Source organism: Cricetulus griseus (assembly GCF_003668045.3).
Source record: "Cricetulus griseus strain 17A/GY chromosome 1 unlocalized genomic scaffold, alternate assembly CriGri-PICRH-1.0 chr1_0, whole genome shotgun sequence".
In the NCBI taxonomy this organism is placed as follows: Eukaryota; Metazoa; Chordata; class Mammalia; order Rodentia; family Cricetidae; genus Cricetulus; species Cricetulus griseus.
Genome location: NW_023276806.1, coordinates 26,167,638 through 26,185,629, shown reverse-complemented (window position 1 = coordinate 26,185,629; position 17,992 = coordinate 26,167,638). Strand labels below are relative to the sequence as shown.

Below are 17,992 nucleotides of genomic sequence, written 5' to 3'. Positions count from 1 at the left end.
CTCACCACAGCTACCCGATGAGGTGCATACTGCAACTACCTCACCATTCAGGTGAGGAAAGGGAGACACAAGAATTTGGTAACATGCCCCAAACAGGGTCTTTTTAATTAATAACTCCATAGGCAAATGTGCACAGAACTTGAAAAACTTCTGATCTCTAACCTAGGTCACATTCACTAAGAACTCAATTTATCCTTTCTGAAAACAACCATATTTTTCTTTGCCACTCACCACAGGATCCCATTAAAATACAAATCAAAAAATCTTAGAAACTCTTGGAATCCATAGCACCAGACCCAGACCTGTGAACAGCAGCAACTCATTTCTCCACAGTACCAGCAGAGATTTAATCTCCCCGTGGACCTCAGCATTGTCTCGGGGTCTCTGCACACCTCACTGTTTATTTGGGAACAAACCAGTCGGAAGACCTTTGCACCCCTCTGCTGAAACAATCAGTTTACTCATCACCACACAGAATTAGAAAAGAGAAATAATATGCCCGGGACTTGAAACACTGGATCTACAGACAAAAGTTGTGGAAGAGAAACAACAGGAAAGCAAACCCCCAGGATTGCACGCTGCATGGCAGAGGTCGGGAGGAAGCAGGCAACTGCCCTCTTGCTGTGGATGCGGCTTTCAACTCATTCTAAAACAGCAGCAAGAGCAAGGCTGGTCCTCCACCATTTGTGAAAGAATGTGGCAGAGACTAATTACATTATATTCTGTTGTCCTTAGTTCCCTTACAGCAGTGGTTTTCAACCTGTGGGTCATGATCCCTTTCACAAACCTCTGTCTCCAAAAATATCATAATTCATAACAGAAGCAAAATTATAGCTACGAAGTGACAATGAAAATAATTTTATGGTTGTGGTCACCACAACATGAGGAACTGTACTAAAGGGTCACAGCACTAGGAAGGTGGAGAAGCACTACCTCAGACTATTCTTATTTTGAAAAAGGTGCTTAAAATTTCATATCCTACATGAAAGGTGACTTTTTAATATATTAATTTTCCCCAGTATGGTTACAGTGAATAAATAAATGTAGTAACTTATCTTTTCTACTTCATCATAGTTAGTTATTCATACAATTTTCACTTGAATTCTCTCTGACCTTGAACCCACTCAGTGGAAAAGAAGGCCTGGGTAATTGAGCAAAGTTGAAAACTCATAAATACCAGAGGTGTGAAGCAAAACCAGGCTTTCTGTCTCAGTGTATCGTAAGAAGAGTCCTAGAGGGAATCCATCCCATGTGCTTCAGCATATTTTCATATTCCCTTTCCATGACTTATACTAGCTCTCAACATCAGGCTGAACATTTTAAAGTACAGTGGATATAAAATTTTCTAGAGACTATTTACTGTCCGTGGTTGTGTTACCCCACACCAGGGTGAGAGTAAACTTGTAACCTGAAATAACCTATCATTTGGAAGGCCATCAGAACCGAGAAGTGGAATACAGCTGCAACAGAAAATGAAATTCCAATTACTTAGTCTGAAGAAAGAGTTGATTCATTCTCTGACGCATTTGTTGAAGTACATGAGAAGTAAATCTTAAAACAATGACTGAGAGATATTGCCTCTGAGTAGATGACAATATTACGGTTTCAGAAATTTAGGTTAAACAAGGATATCTCAGTTGTGATCTGGGTTATGGGGAAAGATGCTGTATGTAACAGGGGTGACCTCAGAGACCTCATAAAGTCATGGGATATAAGAATGAGACTCTTGGACACTTAAGTAATGTTGCCTTCGTAATGTTCCTAGGCCCCAAATTAAAATGCCCAGAGACTATGGCAATTAGCACAACAACCTCTTACTTGAAGTTTAAAAGTCTGAAATTCTGTATCCCTTTCTTTGGTAGCAGGAGCAAAGGAACAAAGTGTTGGTGTCCATGGTGCTCTTTGCAAATCCACAATGTGTTTTGGGATTGTTTCACACATATTAAAATACTTGTGAGCCTTTAAACTGACTACCTTTTTGATAATAAGACCATCAAGTAAAAATTTATTTTAACTATCTTGGGGAGCTAGGAAATAGACATGCTTTGAGAGATGACAGTTCCACAGAGTTAACATTTCTCTTTTTGTTAACACTGATACATTTCGAGGTGGAAAGAGTCCTTGAGGGTGTCATATACAGTCAGCGCATGATTATGTTTGTAAAAAAAAAATCCTGAAAATATGTATTTCACAGTCGTTTAGACTGTGGATGCATGGTGGATTTGGGATCTATAAACCAAGACAGAGAAGACTTGGTCCAAAGGGGCATAAGTTCTTGGCAATAAACAGTGACACCTTAGATATAATCTTTTTTAAAATAAAAAAATTTAGGTGAACTAAAAATGTGCCAAAGTTCCTTTCTTTTTCACAGTGAATGAATAATGTTTTCTTTCTTAATAAAAAAAAAAAACTTGGTAACCTTTCACTTTTCAGAATACATGCTATAACCACAAGAAACCGAGTTAAGATGTCTCCAAAATATTCTCCTACGCTCTAAACTTAGGAGTAGCTATTGCTGAAGATGAAGTGAGAGTGGACTTTAATTCCTGGCAGGGTGTCTGAGTGGCAAGGTTATCTGTGGCATGTGACAGCCCTGGCACAGGATCAAAGTGATCTCCCACAGAATGTCCTGAGGATCACTCTCTTTCAGTGAGTGCTCTGAAGATTCATGGCTGCTAGGCTCTTCCCCAGTCTTACACTGCCCAGTCTTACACACTGCTGGTTCTCCCAATCTTACACTGCTAGCTTCTTCTGGTAAACTTCAACACCATTTTGAATTCCTCACTGTGTATCTCTGTGTGAAGAGAAAAACATTCAGAGGGGCTCTTTAAAAGGGGAAACCATTAAAAGAAATACCTGGAAAGATGTTCTCTCCATCTCTGTGTGTGTGTGTGTGTGTGTGTGTGTGTGTGTGTTCGTGTGTGTGTGTGTGTGTGTGTGTGTGTGTGTGTGTGTGTGTGTGTGTATTTATGCTATGTTGCCAACTTTTCATGATCAGCAAAGGCATCACTTGGTTGAGACGTGAGTAAACATCACAGTATATGATGACCACAAAAAGATAGGAAAATACAAAGGAGAGAGAGACAACACACACAGAAAGAGAATTACAACAATCAATTTAAAACCCAAATAGATATGCACATATGAGAAGTATATTTTGAGATCTACCATCTAATTCCCCTAAAACTTATGCAGACTGCCTAAAACATGCACAACCACAACAGAATGAATCTCAGTCTCCCTTTAAATGGACAACAACCCCAACGGGGGTGGGGGGGGCAAAAAACTGATAATCTCATGTAGGCTAAAAACAGCTTAAGCCTTCTCTTCAGAAGAACCACAGTCATCATGGCGGCTGGGGAGATAGCTCAGCCAGTGCAGTGCCTGGTGCACTTGTAACCACCACGCTGGAGAAACAGAGAGAGATGGATCCCAGCACCTCACCAGCTAGCCAGCCTGGCCTATGGGCAATCCCAGATCAATGAGAGAACCTGTCTCAAAAGAAAAAAAAAAGTTGACTCCACCTGAGAAATAACACCCCAAGTTGTCTCTTGGTCTCCACATACACACATATGCAAGCATGTACACACTCTGCACATGTGTATACACACACACACAAACACACACACAAACACACACACACACACACACACACACACAGATTACAAACACCATAAAATATTACAGTGACATTTAATTTAAATGGCACACTTTGGCTCCATCATAGTGAAAAGCATAAATTAGTAATGAAAGAAAGGGAAAGGGGTGAGAGACATTGTGAATGCACAAGAAGCTAAATATACGTGAGTACACGCAAAGCAGACAGCACAACCATGCCAATGGTAGTCTCCCTCACTCTTACTTTCCTTTCCATAGCCTGTCTCCACAGGTGGTTTTACCGTCTGCTCAATCCCTGTGAAGAGCTAGGACTCTCCATGCTACACCAGCTAACAGCCTGTGTGAGGGGCAGATGATCAGCCTCTCATCTGTCTCCCTGATGTAACCCTCCAGCTGTCAGTCCACACCCTGCCTCCTGTAACTGTGAAGCCTCTCTTCCCTCATTTGCTTTGTCCAATTTCACTCAACAGTCCGTGAATGTTCCATGTAAAAAATCTGACCCCTTCACTCCGTCATTAGAACAGTCTACACAAATCCCATTCCACTCCCTGGCATAGGACCCCAGGCAACTACCAGGATTGTCTTTCTCACTAGACTAAACCTTTTTGTTTTATCTTTGTGAGCCCAATATCTAACATGGTTTGTCACCCCTAAGGATGCTCAAAAGTATTCACTTAATGAATGAACAGTTAGGTTAAAAGTTAAATAGCATTAGACATAGTCAGTTTCCCACTTTTGAACACTACCAAGTAAAGCCAAATATGTTAGGAGAATTCCCACGGTGAATAAGATCTGTGATTTGCTGCCTGACTTTTGTGAGAGTCCTCCCATCTCTACACATTCCCTCCTACTTGCCCAACCACATTGACTCTTCACACAGCTTTCTGTGCTACACATCAATCAGCATGGATGGACCTTAAACAGCCAGCTCTTTTTATCGGTTGGATTTCCTAAAAAGATGGCCTAGGGTTGAATGCCACCTTAAAAGGTCTACTAAAAGAAGAGAATTGAGGCGGGAGAGATGGCTCAGGGTTAGTAGCAGTCATTGCTCTTGCAGAGGATCCAGGTCTGATTCCCAGCACACACATGGTGGCTCACAACCAACTGCAGTTCCAGGTCTGGGGAATCCAATGCCCTCTTCTGACCTAAGTGAGCACCTGGTATGGACCCAGTACACAATACACACATGAAGGCAAAACACTCATCCACATAAAACAAGTAAATCGTAAAACAGATAATAACTTATGTGACTTACTGAACACATCTCCTCTGGGTTTCTGAGGATCCGTCTGTATCCCATTGTCAACCGTAGTCACTCGAGCAGCTGTACTGGTAGCAGGTGCTATAGTTGTCGGTCTGGAGGATGGCCTTTCTGGGGTCGGTGGTAGTGGGGTTGTTTTGAGCTCTGTTGGGAGGGGTGGTGGGGGTGGTGGAGTAGGCTGTGGCGTTGGATTTGGTGTAGGTCTTGTTGTTGGCCTATAAGTAGGCCTGATGGTAATGACAGGAGGAATATATGGTGTCTTCAGGGGCCACCTAGTACTTCCAGCATCAGGAATCCTATTAACATGTCCTCCATCACCCTTTACGGTTGTAACATTTCTCTCTGGCACATGAACCGGACCTGAAGGCTCAATCATGACCTTGGGAATATCTGGAGAAAAATTCAAAGATTAAATAAGTATGAAAATATTCCTCTCTAAAAAAGTACAACAGGAAACTGCAAACATACACATGCACAGAAACCCCTCATGCTAACTAGTCCTATTTTTCACATTTACCATATTCCTGTCTATAAGAAGTCACACTGTTTTCTGAATAACAAGTATGTGCGTCTTTTAGGATACATGCAAAAATATATTGGTGTTTCTACAGTGAATATGTATTATTTGAAACACGGAAATGTTTTCAATATTTCTAAAGCAAGAGTAACAGAAATCAGTATTTTTCCAAATGTGGAAAGATTACATTTTTGTGAGAAATGCAGTCTGTGTAGTGTTTCTCTCCTGCATGTATTATGCAACCATGCTTAAAACTCTACAAACTAGGCAGATTCTTCCTCACCTATACTCTAGATGGATTTTACTTGTGTTAGTTTTATACTTGGATTTTCTTCATATTTACTAATTTACATTTGCTTTCTAAAAAAGAGATTTTCTGAAGTTAAAAAAACCATCTATGGAATATTTCCCATTGATAATCTTTACCAAAAGGAATCAATATTTAATCTGCCTGGAATGATATATTCTAGAGTAGGAACGACTGCCACAACACTTCAAAAACCCTTTAATCCACAGGATTTTATGCCTTGTGGTTTTTCAGTAAATATTTTACTCAGGGAATTTTTAAAAATTATCTATGTTACATGAAATGTGCGGCAAATTATGGCCTTTGGCTTCTCAGGCTTTCATCTTCAAGAGCATGCATTTTTCATGTTTGTCTAGCAACCCACTACTCCAAAGTTAACTTAGAAAAATTTAAAAGCAAAGCAGTTTTAAATGTGGGGAAAATAAATACTGGAATTATTTTCAGTAGAAAACAAACATGTAGACTACATCCCAATTATCATAATGCAATGTTAACAATGGATGTTTATTTCAGATTCAACAAACTCCAATTCCCAGGAAGGACCCTGTCCTTTATTTCTAGCTGAAAGGAAGCAACTCCTAGACTGTAAATTCTAAGGCATTTAATGCTAGAAAGCAGTCGTGAGTCTTTTTCTAAGTGATTTTTACTGTTTATAGATCAGGTTGATGTTACTAGGTATGAAAACCATGTCTTCAACAACCATTGTATCCCTCATCCTCCATAGCATCCGTCTTTATGCAATCCCATATTTCCTGAAGAACCGAGAGCCGGGGGCAGGATTTACTCACACACACAGTTCAGTCCATCACCCTCGTATCCATCTTTGCATTTACACTTGTAGGACCCGTGCATGTTGTAACATCGAGCAGAGCTGCTGCACTGGTGCTGCCCGAGGGCGCACTCGTCAATGTCTGCATGGGCGGGGGGGGGGGGGGGGCGACAGAAAAACACGTGGAGGTAAATGTGACGACATGAAATGTACACCGAGGTCCACATAAAACGACAATGAACAGAAGGGATACAGTACGGGTGGCTCCAGAATGGCTACTAGGTGAAGTAGACCCTGCTCACTTAATGCCTGTAGCCTCTCCTGTCCCAGATGGTCCAGTTATTACCACAGCTGGAGACTTGTCAATGCTACTGGAAGAAAGTATATACAGGAAAGCAACAGTTTCATTACCGTGACATTGATATTTGCCTCCAATGTACATGAGGTCAAAGCCAGTATGACACTTGCAGATGTAACTCCCAAATGTGTTGACACATTGCCTAAATCGGGGGCAGGAGACTCTTCCAGTAGCACACTCATCAATATCTAGAAACGTAAGTTAATTACATCTTAAGAAGAGCAAACACAGGCGTGTCATCATAACTGGTATCTCCACCCCGGCGGCTACCCCTGTAACAGACAGGAATTCCACATCTTCAGCTTTGAACTCATGCTCCCAAACCAAGCGTTTCCTCCCTCACGCCCAACATCAGTAGCTACTATGCTGTATCTACTTAGTTGCTTGACTTGGAAGCACACATGCTAAACCTTTCTCCACCAACTCCTGAATTACCGAGTCCTGTTATTTCTACCTCTAAAAACTTACTGGAACCCGCCTAGCGCCCTCCACTACCCCAGTCCTACCCACCACCTCCTGCTTTAGACCGAGACAGGAAGTCATGAAACTGGGATTTTTGCTGCCAATCTTATCACCTTCAAATCACTTCACCTCTCAGCAGGTTCTTTAATTTTAAAAAAAAAATTTCTATGTATGGCTGTTTTGACTGCATACAGATATATGCACTGTGTGCATGCCTGGTGCCTGAGGAGGCCAGAGGGGCAAGGACACCCCAGAGCTGGAGTTACAGATGTTTGTGAGCTCTATTGTGAGTGCTGGGAATTCTGAAAGAGTAGCCAGCACTCTTCGCCGTCCACCTCTCCAGGTCCTGGGCAGGTTCTTTATAAACCAGGTTCTATATATGGCCCAGGTCTAACTTTAGGACTTCCCTAGTGGTTATTAATATTATTATTAATTATTATTCCCTACTGATTGTTTTCTAAGACAGATCCTTTCTGGTTTTGTTTTGCTTAGTAGTTATGCTACCATGGTTAGTGTTTTTATTATTTATTTTCTGTCTTCCCTTTAGACAGTCAACTTTGTGAGGACCAAAACCTCATGTGCTTTGTCTATTGCCATGCACCCAGCACTTAGCAGTATCTCAAATACAGCAACCACTTCGTAAATGGGTCACAGTGAATGGCTCCTCCGTGCAGGGCTCCCCACATGCTGGGGACTGCTGAGCTCTTCTGAGCTCTCTGAACACGTGCTCTCATTCAACATTCACAGTGACTCTACTCGGTGTTGTTTCCATTTTAAGGAAAGAGAGACCTAAGCTCAAAGAAAGGAAGCTCTTTTCCTAAGATTACATAGCGAGTGCGCAGCTCAGGCAGGTTCAGAAAGCCCAGACTCTGCCACAATCTTCACTGCCATCTCAATGTTCTGGAAAAATGCTGTGGTACAAAACATGTGATAATGTAGACTCCGTGACCTGTGCAGCTCCACTGCTCCCTCCTCTCTGGGTTACAGAAACTGAGACCCACTTTTCCTGAACACAGTACTGCTGTGCTTCAGTGTTTCTGCACACTTGGTTTCCGCTGTCTGATGCTTGCCCCTGTCCCTTTGCTTTCAAATACAAGATTGTGTTGATGCATTCATAGAAACCCTCTTCTAAAATACCTGATATCTTCCAGCAGGTAGCTCTGTATCTGACTAAACAGCTGCTTTTTCCCTTTTACCCTCCACTGTATTCCTCAATCCCACAAGATCTACTGGCAGAAGTTGGTGACTGAACTCACCCACACAGGTCCTCCCATCAGGAGCTAGCTGCAGACCAGGGGAAGGACACTGGCATCGGATCTGTCCTTTGACAACATCACAGCCATACTGACAGTTTGCCATTGAACATGACAGGGCACCTGGAAAGAGAGTGACTGGTTGTCTCCAAGAGGTAGAAAGTACCTGTAACTTAAGCACTGTTTTTCACATCTCCTTTAATTGGTGACACTGACTCAACAATGGGGAGTCGATTAACCAACATTCTAAGAAGGGTAAAACAGGGATAAAGGATGCTCTCCAACGTGGGATGGTTGAGAAGAGGCCCTGCTCCATCATCACCTGGAGAAGCCCTTTAATGTTCTCAAGGATTGGCGGGTAGGGAGAATGCTTGCCCTGACACATATCATCCAGGTAGAACTGAGGCATTTCTCCAAATTACTAGACTAAATGCCATTCCGAACCAAAATATCCAATTATCTGTCTCAGCTACACATTGAAATTCTCTATAGGACCAGAGAAGATTTCCTAGTGAGTCCAGCAATGTTAGGGGACTCTGGAATCATTGTCAAATGCAATTAAAGATATATTTTCTCCAACCAAAAGTTCCAGTGATGTGTCTGTATAGCACCAAATAGAATTAGATACTATTATTTTTATATAAAATTATCTTAGTTAATTAGTTGTTGGGTTAAAAATAAAAGTCAGGTCACTACTTGTTGATTATCATTGAAACTCAAGTTCAATACAATTTTCAGTCTACAGAGAATTTTAGGGTAGTGCCCATCTTAAAAACACAATCAAGTGATAACAGGAAGCACCATACTAGTCTCTTAAAAAGATACATGTAAGATGGACCCTCTTGGGCCTGGGAATGTAGCTCAGTTGGTAGAGTGCTTGCCTAGCATACATGAAGCATCTATCTCCAGCATCTCATAAAGGCAATGGTGGTAGTGCATGCCTGTAACCCCAGGACTCAGGAGGTGGAGGAAGCAATATTAGCCATTCAAGGTCACTCTCAGCTATACAGCAAATTGGAGGCTAGCCTGGGATATGTGAGACCCAATTTAAAAAAAAAAAAAAAAAGCTCAAATTTTCGATGTTATATTCATTTTCACTTAAAGCAGTTCTTCTCTTTAAATAATCCTTAAATTATCCAGAACTTATTATCAAGAATTCTAAAAATAAACTTAGAAGTGTTTTTGAACACTTCTAAGCAATATCCCAGTGATTGTTAACATTCTTTCACCTGGGATGGTTCTTCTATACCCAGGGAGAACACTGGGATTGACATAATAAGAAAAGCATTAGAAAATATGACTCTTGCTCTAGATACAATTTATAAACCAATGCTGGCCTGTGCAGTAAGAGAGTGTCATGTATATAAACATGCACCTCTCTTTTGATCTTCAGGTCCTCAGGCATGCATACAAACACATTCACACATCCCGTTCAGGAGAGATGAAGAGGTGGCTTCCCCAAAGGCAGGCTACCAAAGCATGTCAGAAATCAAGCCTAGAGCACTTATAAAACGGTTAAGATTCTTGACATACTTGAGCAGGACCCGTCTGGCATAAGCATGTATCCGTTGAGACAATAGCACTTGTAGCTGCCGAAAGTGTTCATGCATCTGTGCTTACAGGGCCTCGGCTTCAGGCCACACTCGTTTAAATCTGCAAGGAATGAGGATTAAAGCAGAAAAATCACAAAACTCACCACTAATGGGAAAATGTTTTAAATGCGTCTCAATATGAAAGATGAAGGCAAAACAAAACAAAACAAAACAAAACAAAACCCCAAAATGGGTCAAGACAGTGAGATCATCCCTTCCATGACAGACAAAGCCTGTGTGTACCATCTTAACATGAACATGACACTAGGAGCAACTAGACGTTGCCGGGAACGTTATGGATCTCTGATCCTGGGGGGACAGATGGGAGCCTTCTCCTCACAGATGTGTAGCTGTCTGTAATCTCCACAAAGAGCAGCACCCTTGCTCAAGGGTAGGGGTGTTCTACTGTTTATCTACCTGACTGCCACTAAGCTTAAGATACAAGTGTCCTGCCATCAGAATCCCTCTTGATAATGGATTCTACTAAAGGGGGCATTACATGACACTTTTCACTTCATGGAGAATGTGCAAACATTAAGACATTAGAATGATTTGACCTTTTCAAAGGTCAGCTAAGTTTTCAGAGGGGGAAAAACAGCATGGAGCAGACCAATCACCATCGTGACTTCTCTTGTTCAGTCTGACAAGTTCTGTACTGACCTTGGATTAAAGAAAATTCATCTTCCTATTTTACTAATCCATTCAAGTCACAAAACAAGACTTTCAAGCCTTCCAGTACATTCTCATTCATTGGCAGCTAAGAGGAGCATGTGGGAACACTAAGGGACAAAACATCATTCTGTATTTTATGTTTATTGGCTTAAATATCAATGTGAAATTAATGAATTCCACAATATAAAGGTTTTCCAGCACAAATCGAACACTCCCTCAAGTCAACATAAAATTCAAAATGACTTAAAGCACTGAAATAGTAATGCCCATAACATAGACCTCATTAAAAAGAAACATGACCACATATTTGTCTAGAAACAATAGCAGAAGTACCTTACTAGTGTAATTTAATTACCAATTTATCCATATCACTGAATAAAAATATAGTTAATATATCTAGCTGCAGAGTTGTTTCCAAATCTAATCACAGTGACCTCTGACCTGCTCATTTACTAGAGGAGTGGAGTGTTTCACTGAGGCATCTGGTTACATCGAGTTTTAAAGTCACCAAATAAATATTACATCTAAGAGTATTTTCACATCTTACTGATTTTCCAACTTGGTCTATTTTCTACCTTTACCACAGTGTAAGCACATCGCCAGCTGGGCAAAGTCTGGAGAGGTTAGATAAACACAGCAAATACCTTTGTCATTTCCTATGTTTTCTACAATTCTTCGCTTTATTGTCTTTTGTCCAGTCAAAGGTTTTCAAAACAGAATCACATTTTAAGCATTTTTTAAGAAACCTCTCCACTCATAGAAGATACTTTATAGATTATTCTATCAAAAATGTTGACTGCCCCTCTGTTGAATGAATGAGCAGAACTGCCTGTGGTGAAATTCTGCACCCTGTTCATACTCTCTAGCTTGTACTTGAAATTTTATTATACATTTGAGTCAGGGAAATCTTTCTTATCGTCTAAAAATTTTGTTAGCATCCTTAACATCACCCATGCAGAGTGGCACTGGCCTTGACTCCCCAGAGAGAAGTGTTTAATCTGAGCACGCTATCAGACAGAATCGTTTCTTGGCCTGTGCTCAAAGGCATGCAACAAATCAGTACCTCAAAGTAAGAATGAGATTCAGTTCTGCATTTCCAGAGAGGGCTGTTTAAAGTATCAATTAAGATTCCCCAGTTTATTTTTAGAGAGCAACAGAAACTTCTGGAGGTTCCTTACCAGAACCAGCAGCTGTTTATAACCCCAGGCAGCTCATAAGCAAGGAGTGTTTGATGCCAGTGGGAATCTCTCCAGACACTGTGTCCCCAGTGGAGGCAGTGCTTCCACAGCCTGGCCCCAGGGCTGGTCAGTGAGGCCCTTTAGGAGACCTTTGGGCATCCAGGCTGGGTTGCCAGGGCTCTTAAAGACTGACTTTACCCAGGTTTATCTTTTCCTTCTCACTGGGAAAGTGCTTTGTGGTTAGGAATCTTAAAATTGAAAGGATATAAAAAACTTTTAAAAATGTGAAAATTACTCTATGAAAAAATAGGGAAAAGGAAGAAAACAGAGCATCCAATGGGTAAAAGGAGAGGAGATGGTTGTTTTACCTGTTATAAAATGCGACGTAAAAATCCAAGCATATGGAAAGCAACTTGAGAATGGCCCTAGCAGTTGTTAATGAGCTGGATGTGGTTCCCTTGACAGGTGGTTGGTGTTATGTTAGTGTCCCTGGTGACTGCCTGGCCACATGTCCAACAAACTTCACAATAACCCTTATGAGAGCCACCGCAGGCAACACAAAACAGGGTTCCAGCTACCTTTCATCAGCACTGACCCAGTAACAAGTCCTGGTGAGTAGGAACACCAAAGCTCCTGGCACCCTGCTGAAGAACCTATTCCCTTTCCATTTTCTTGAATGTTTCTAGCCTATAATTATCCCACCTTATTTTTTTGTTGACCCAAAGCCTTATAAAATTGAGTTGCTATGTGTTGCTTCTGATAAATGTGGTATTCACATTTGTATTTTATCAAATTAAGTCAAAAGTTTCAATGACACTTTCAAACTGTGGCAAATGTCCTTATTAAAAACATGACATACTCCTCGTGATGCTCACTGTCTCAAAGAAATTTAAAAGTTGACAAGCAAGTCTAGGAAATAAATTCTAGTGTCTTTAAGTTTACTTTTAATCTTGCCTTGGAAGATCTATAATATAGATCTATAATAAAACTACAATGAATTCTAGCATGCACTTATCTTACACTAAAGAATATAATCGAATCCCTTACATTCAAACACTTTAAATATTATGCATATAATTCATGAAGAGCATTATAATCAAGGGTACATTTAAGCAGCTTGTTGGATTTGGGAGCTTGGAGGGGGAAGGTAGAGACACGGAGGGGAGCTGGCCCACAACAGAAATGCAAGCTGCATAGCATCATTATTAGACTTCAGGTGGAAGAGAGTCAGAAACTGAATTAGCATACAGACAAAGAAAGGTAGCTTGGAAAAACTTGGAAGAGACTCCTTAAATAAGATAGCCACCATGGTTTTACAGAAAACCATCATCCATTCACTTTAATGTACTTGGACTGTTTTCCTTTTGATGCTTAAAGTGGATGATGTTTCAGAAACCTAACCTTTAAAACTTTATCTCACTAAAGTAAGGCCATAGGCAAACACATGTCAAAATAGCAAAGGCCATAACTTTCCCCTAATGATGACCAACTCTAAAGTGAACACCATTGTCCTTGTCCATAGTGCAGGACATGCACAGGTTTACATCAGCAGAAACAATAATTATTCATAAACTATTTCAGTAGCCCTGAGTTCTTATGCCTATGAATGGGTAAGGATAAAATCTCAAAGAACTGGAAAGATATTCTACCACCTTGTACACCCACAGACTCCCATCACCATGAATATAACAACAGTGATAACAACAGCTTTGGTGCAGGACCCTCACACTGGCTCCACAGACAAGCAGGGCAGGAACTATTCTACTGTCCCCTACTAGAGTGGTGCTAAGGTCAGGCACTTTAAACGGGTTGCCAGTTAACAACTAATTAGAACTAGAGCTCAACCCTTATGACATTGCGCAGTGTGCGCCGAAAGAAAGAAGCAAATGTGTGGTTCGATTTATAAACGAGCCTAAAATTCCACATCCCTGACAGTCAGAGGAGGAGGGCACTAAATTACTTTCAAAATCACCCTGGAAAAAAAAGTCATCCAAACCCATAGCTTAGTAGAGGAATCTCTGATTTCGCCTACATATGAAAATGCAAACTATCTGTCTACCTGATTTTTGGAAATGGTTTCCAAACTCAGAGAACAGAAGGGAAAGTAATGGCATGTGATACAGTAAGAGAAGAGAAGGCGCCACGTTTTCCAAGGCACAGAGAATCAGCAACAGGTGGCAACTCCACGGCTCGCTTCACATGCTCAGGCTGAAGGCTTGCCACTTCTGCACTAGTCTTCAGGCATTTGCAAGAAGTGACGTAAGTGCAGGAAGCCGTCAGGTGGGAGGAGCGACCACCTGAGACAAAACGCTCACCCCTTGAAGGTACACTTGTGGCTTGATGATCCAGGGGTTGGAAAAGAGGCTGTTCACTGCCTTGGTCAAGAGGAGTTGGGTAGAAGGGCTCATCTTCACAGCAGGGAGAAGGTAATTAGAGTCAGCTTTGAACTGATGTCAGTTTTAGCCCTAAAAACCTTTACAAGTATATATTAAACAATTACAAAATATTGATGGAGCTTAAAAGGACTCTTTGGCTAATTATGCTTTTTTAAAAAATTCTCTTTCTGAAAATTTGATAGCCATTTTCCTTTCCAGAGAAAAATTATAAATTAATAATCCATCATTTTCATATCATTAAAAACCAAAATAAGATTAATGTGTGGCTTTCATCATCAACAGAAAACATGAAACCAATTAATCAACTAACAATGTTTAGAATATTTAAATGACCAACTTAAGACTTATCTTACATTGTTACATTGCTAATAGTGGTTTAAAATATTCCCAAGTAATGCAAATGCTTATTTACATATGGATTTTACCTAAATCCTAGCATGACAGCTCATCATGCTTTCATTCAAAAGTAAAAACATGTGCCATATTTAGTTCACATTTCATTAGAATGTACATTAGAACTTTATGAAAAACCATGTTAACTGTTGCAATTGCTATTTAGCAAAACATCATGAGATGGCTGGGCTCAGAGCAGAATGTCAAAAGGGCAGCCCTTTTGTTTTCTGCTTTATAACACATTCTGTTTATCAGCCACTTAACTTCCCAAATCAAAGGCACATTTGTTTCTGGAGTTGGAACTTTTAAAAAGCAAAGTTGTTGATAACACCATAGTTAGGGCAAAAGCACTTACAATTGTGCTGAGCAAGGCAACTGGCATTCTGCTGTAAGTAGTATACCCAGACTTAATGTCTGGTTCTGTATGGCTCTCTGGTGTTCTTTCCTTGGGATGGGGAAATCAATACATGGAACAGAAACCAAGCCAAAACACTAGTAATTGATATTTATAAAGTGTTTCTTTTGAAATTAGTGTGAAATGTACGTATATTTATAAAAATATATGATGGCATGATATCTTTACATGCTAAAAAGCATTCCCTGGTTGTAAAGAGATTATTCATAATCATATTCTTTCTTGGATGGGGGTGGATTTGTTTGGGTAGAGACACTTCAGGAGAAGGAAATAGGCACAAATAACCCTATTGGAGAATAACAGGGGGAGAGCAAATGATTAAACACGATCTTGTCAGAATTTGAGTTAGAAATCCATCCACTGTGAAAGGCAGCATGTATCTTATAGAGAATGCTAATTATTTCAAAACCATAACTATATACCTCATCTTGGAGCAACAAATCCAGAAAACGACTCAGAAGGAAGAGAAAGGCACCAAGCGTGTGGAGGGACTGCCGAATCCAGCCAGAGGGAAGCACAGCTTGCCCTGAACTCTGGTGGCCCCCAGGCATTTCTCAAGCCCTGGGTCAGTATGTTACCCACTCAGGCTGGGTTTTTTGTTTTTTGTTTTTTCCTACGGAGCAGCTCTGCAAGGCTGCTGCTTTGCAGATATGACTTGTAGCAAGATTGCCTTACCCCAATGCCTAACTTGAATCACATGCTAATTTCCAGTTATGTGAAATTATTTCAAATCTACTGCTTCTTGACATTTCTTTCCTTGAGAAAAAAATTCTTTTGATTTCTGGCATCTCTGTGGCATGATTTCCACTCCATGAAAGTGCGTGGGCCTAGATAAAGGCCGTCAGTTAGTTTATTGTATGGTAATTCTGCACAGCTTGCTCCAGTAAGGCTTACAGGACTCCAGGCTGAGCTCACACTTACCCAGACTATTCCCCACAGCTTGCAACTGACAGGGCTGGGTCTGTGGATTCAGACTGTGTATGATGTGAATCCAAAAATCTGCATGGAACTCTCGTGGGTTTCTAAGACTCTATGGCCAAGAGCCATTGTATAAATCAGTCATTTCATTACTCATGTGCACTTAGCACGAGTCAGTCCTGTGCTAACAGTCCTCAGGAACCCAGAAATCAGAGGGACTGCAAGAGGTCCTAGCTACACTAGAGTGAGGCTCGCCCGCTGGGTGTGCCATCACTGCTATTTTTCAGGGACAGTGAAGTCAGACAGATTTTAAGACACATGAGTTCTTTTTTTTCAAGTAAAATGTGACTCTGATCTTTTAAAATAAAAGTTAACACTAACTTTTCTCTATTTTTAACTCTGGTAGTTGAAATCTGCAGGTACAATTAATTAAGAAGATGAGCCTAGGTAGCTTGTTAGGAAGAGTGAAAGAATCATGTTTCCAGTTTTAATTTTTCACTGAAAACTTAGCATAGGAAAAAGAGTATGAACTATATAAGCCACAGCTCTAAGTCAACACAGCTTTTCTCTACCAGTTCTGTCAATTCAGGCTAGACAATTAATATCTCTGACCTTTAGTCTCTCCAAATGAAAAATGCAACAGTTTTGTTACTACCTACATACCTAATTATAACATATGGCACTCAACTACATACCTAATTATAACATATGGCACTCAACTTCTTAAGAGGCTTACCAACTCAATAGTGGAAAAACAAGAAATTCTAGAATTTAAGACTTCGAAAATGTATTTATGTATGTGTTTATTGTGTGTGTGTGTGTGTGTGTGTGTGTGTGTGTGTGTGTGTGTGTATGTAATACTGGTACATGTACCATGGCACACGTGTGGAGGTCAAAGGACAACTTTGTAAATTTAGTTCCTTCCATCCACCTTTATGTGGGTTCTAGGGATCAAACTTGGGTCACCAGGATTGCCTAGGAAGTGCCTTTATCTGCTGATGCCTCTCAGGACCCCAGAATATAAGACTTACGTTCCAGATGGATCATAATGTGTTTCACACATAATGCTGATTCACAAACACATTTTAATGAGTATCCATGAACACAAGTAAGGGAACACCCTTTAAGAAAATGGATTTTTCTAAGATTTATCATTCTTACTTTTAATTCTTTCATAATTGGGAGAGGCAGCTATGAAAACGGTTGGAAAATGGTTGGGATGAGAGTTTTTTATTTGTAAGGATGTAGGGGTCACGGTTTTCACACTGTATTCCTACCTTGGTTGCAGGTTTTCCCAGCAAATCCAGGATGACACTTGCACTTGTTTGGCCCGATGCACTCTCCATGTTTGCACTGTGGCTGACATACCGCTGTGGAAAGAGGACCCTGTGTGTCAATCTCAGGTCAACAGTGCATCTTCCATAAAGCACCACAGTCATGGACCAATGTGATGATGAAAAACTAAGAACTTACAATAAAGTTATAAAACCACTGTTCCCTTCCACTGTCCACACTACAAATATGCATGCATGCTATCATGGTTTGAAGAGGAATAATTCCCATAGACTCATGTGTCTTAATACGTGACCCATAGGTAGTGGAACTATTAAGAGTTGTGGCCTTGTTAGGGGGAAGTGTGTCACTGTGGAGGCTGGCTTTGAGGTCTTATATGCTCAAGCTACACCCTGTGTGGCACAGTGTCCTTCTGATGCCTACAGATCAAGATGTAGAATTCTCAGCTACCTCTCCAACACTATGTCTGTCTGCATGATGCCATGTTTCCCACCAGGATGATAATGGACTGACTATACCTCTGAACTGTAAGCCAGCCCTGATCAGATGTTATCCTTTCTGAGAGTTGCCATGGTGATGGTGTCTCTTCA

General features: G+C 40.7%; 1 protein-coding gene across 4 annotated transcripts in view; it reads right to left on the bottom strand.

The window, feature by feature from the left end:
- Npnt (nephronectin) overlaps nt 1-17,992 on the bottom strand; it is a 65,095-nt gene that overhangs the window by 14,786 nt on the left and 32,317 nt on the right. For 2 of the 4 annotated variants that reach the window (XM_027395733.2, XM_027395734.2), the window contains 7 exons: nt 17,387-17,479; nt 14,303-14,395; nt 10,079-10,198; nt 8,549-8,668; nt 6,884-7,018; nt 6,492-6,614; nt 4,874-5,269 (listed from right to left, as the gene is read on the bottom strand). In XM_027395733.2, the coding sequence (XP_027251534.1) occupies nt 4,874-5,269; nt 6,492-6,614; nt 6,884-7,018; nt 8,549-8,668; nt 10,079-10,198; nt 14,303-14,395; nt 17,387-17,479 (1,080 nt within the window). The remainder of the gene's footprint in view (nt 1-4,873; nt 5,270-6,491; nt 6,615-6,883; nt 7,019-8,548; nt 8,669-10,078; nt 10,199-14,302; nt 14,396-17,386; nt 17,480-17,992) is intronic. The other 2 variants (XM_027395735.2, XM_027395736.2) reach the window with 1 other exon arrangement.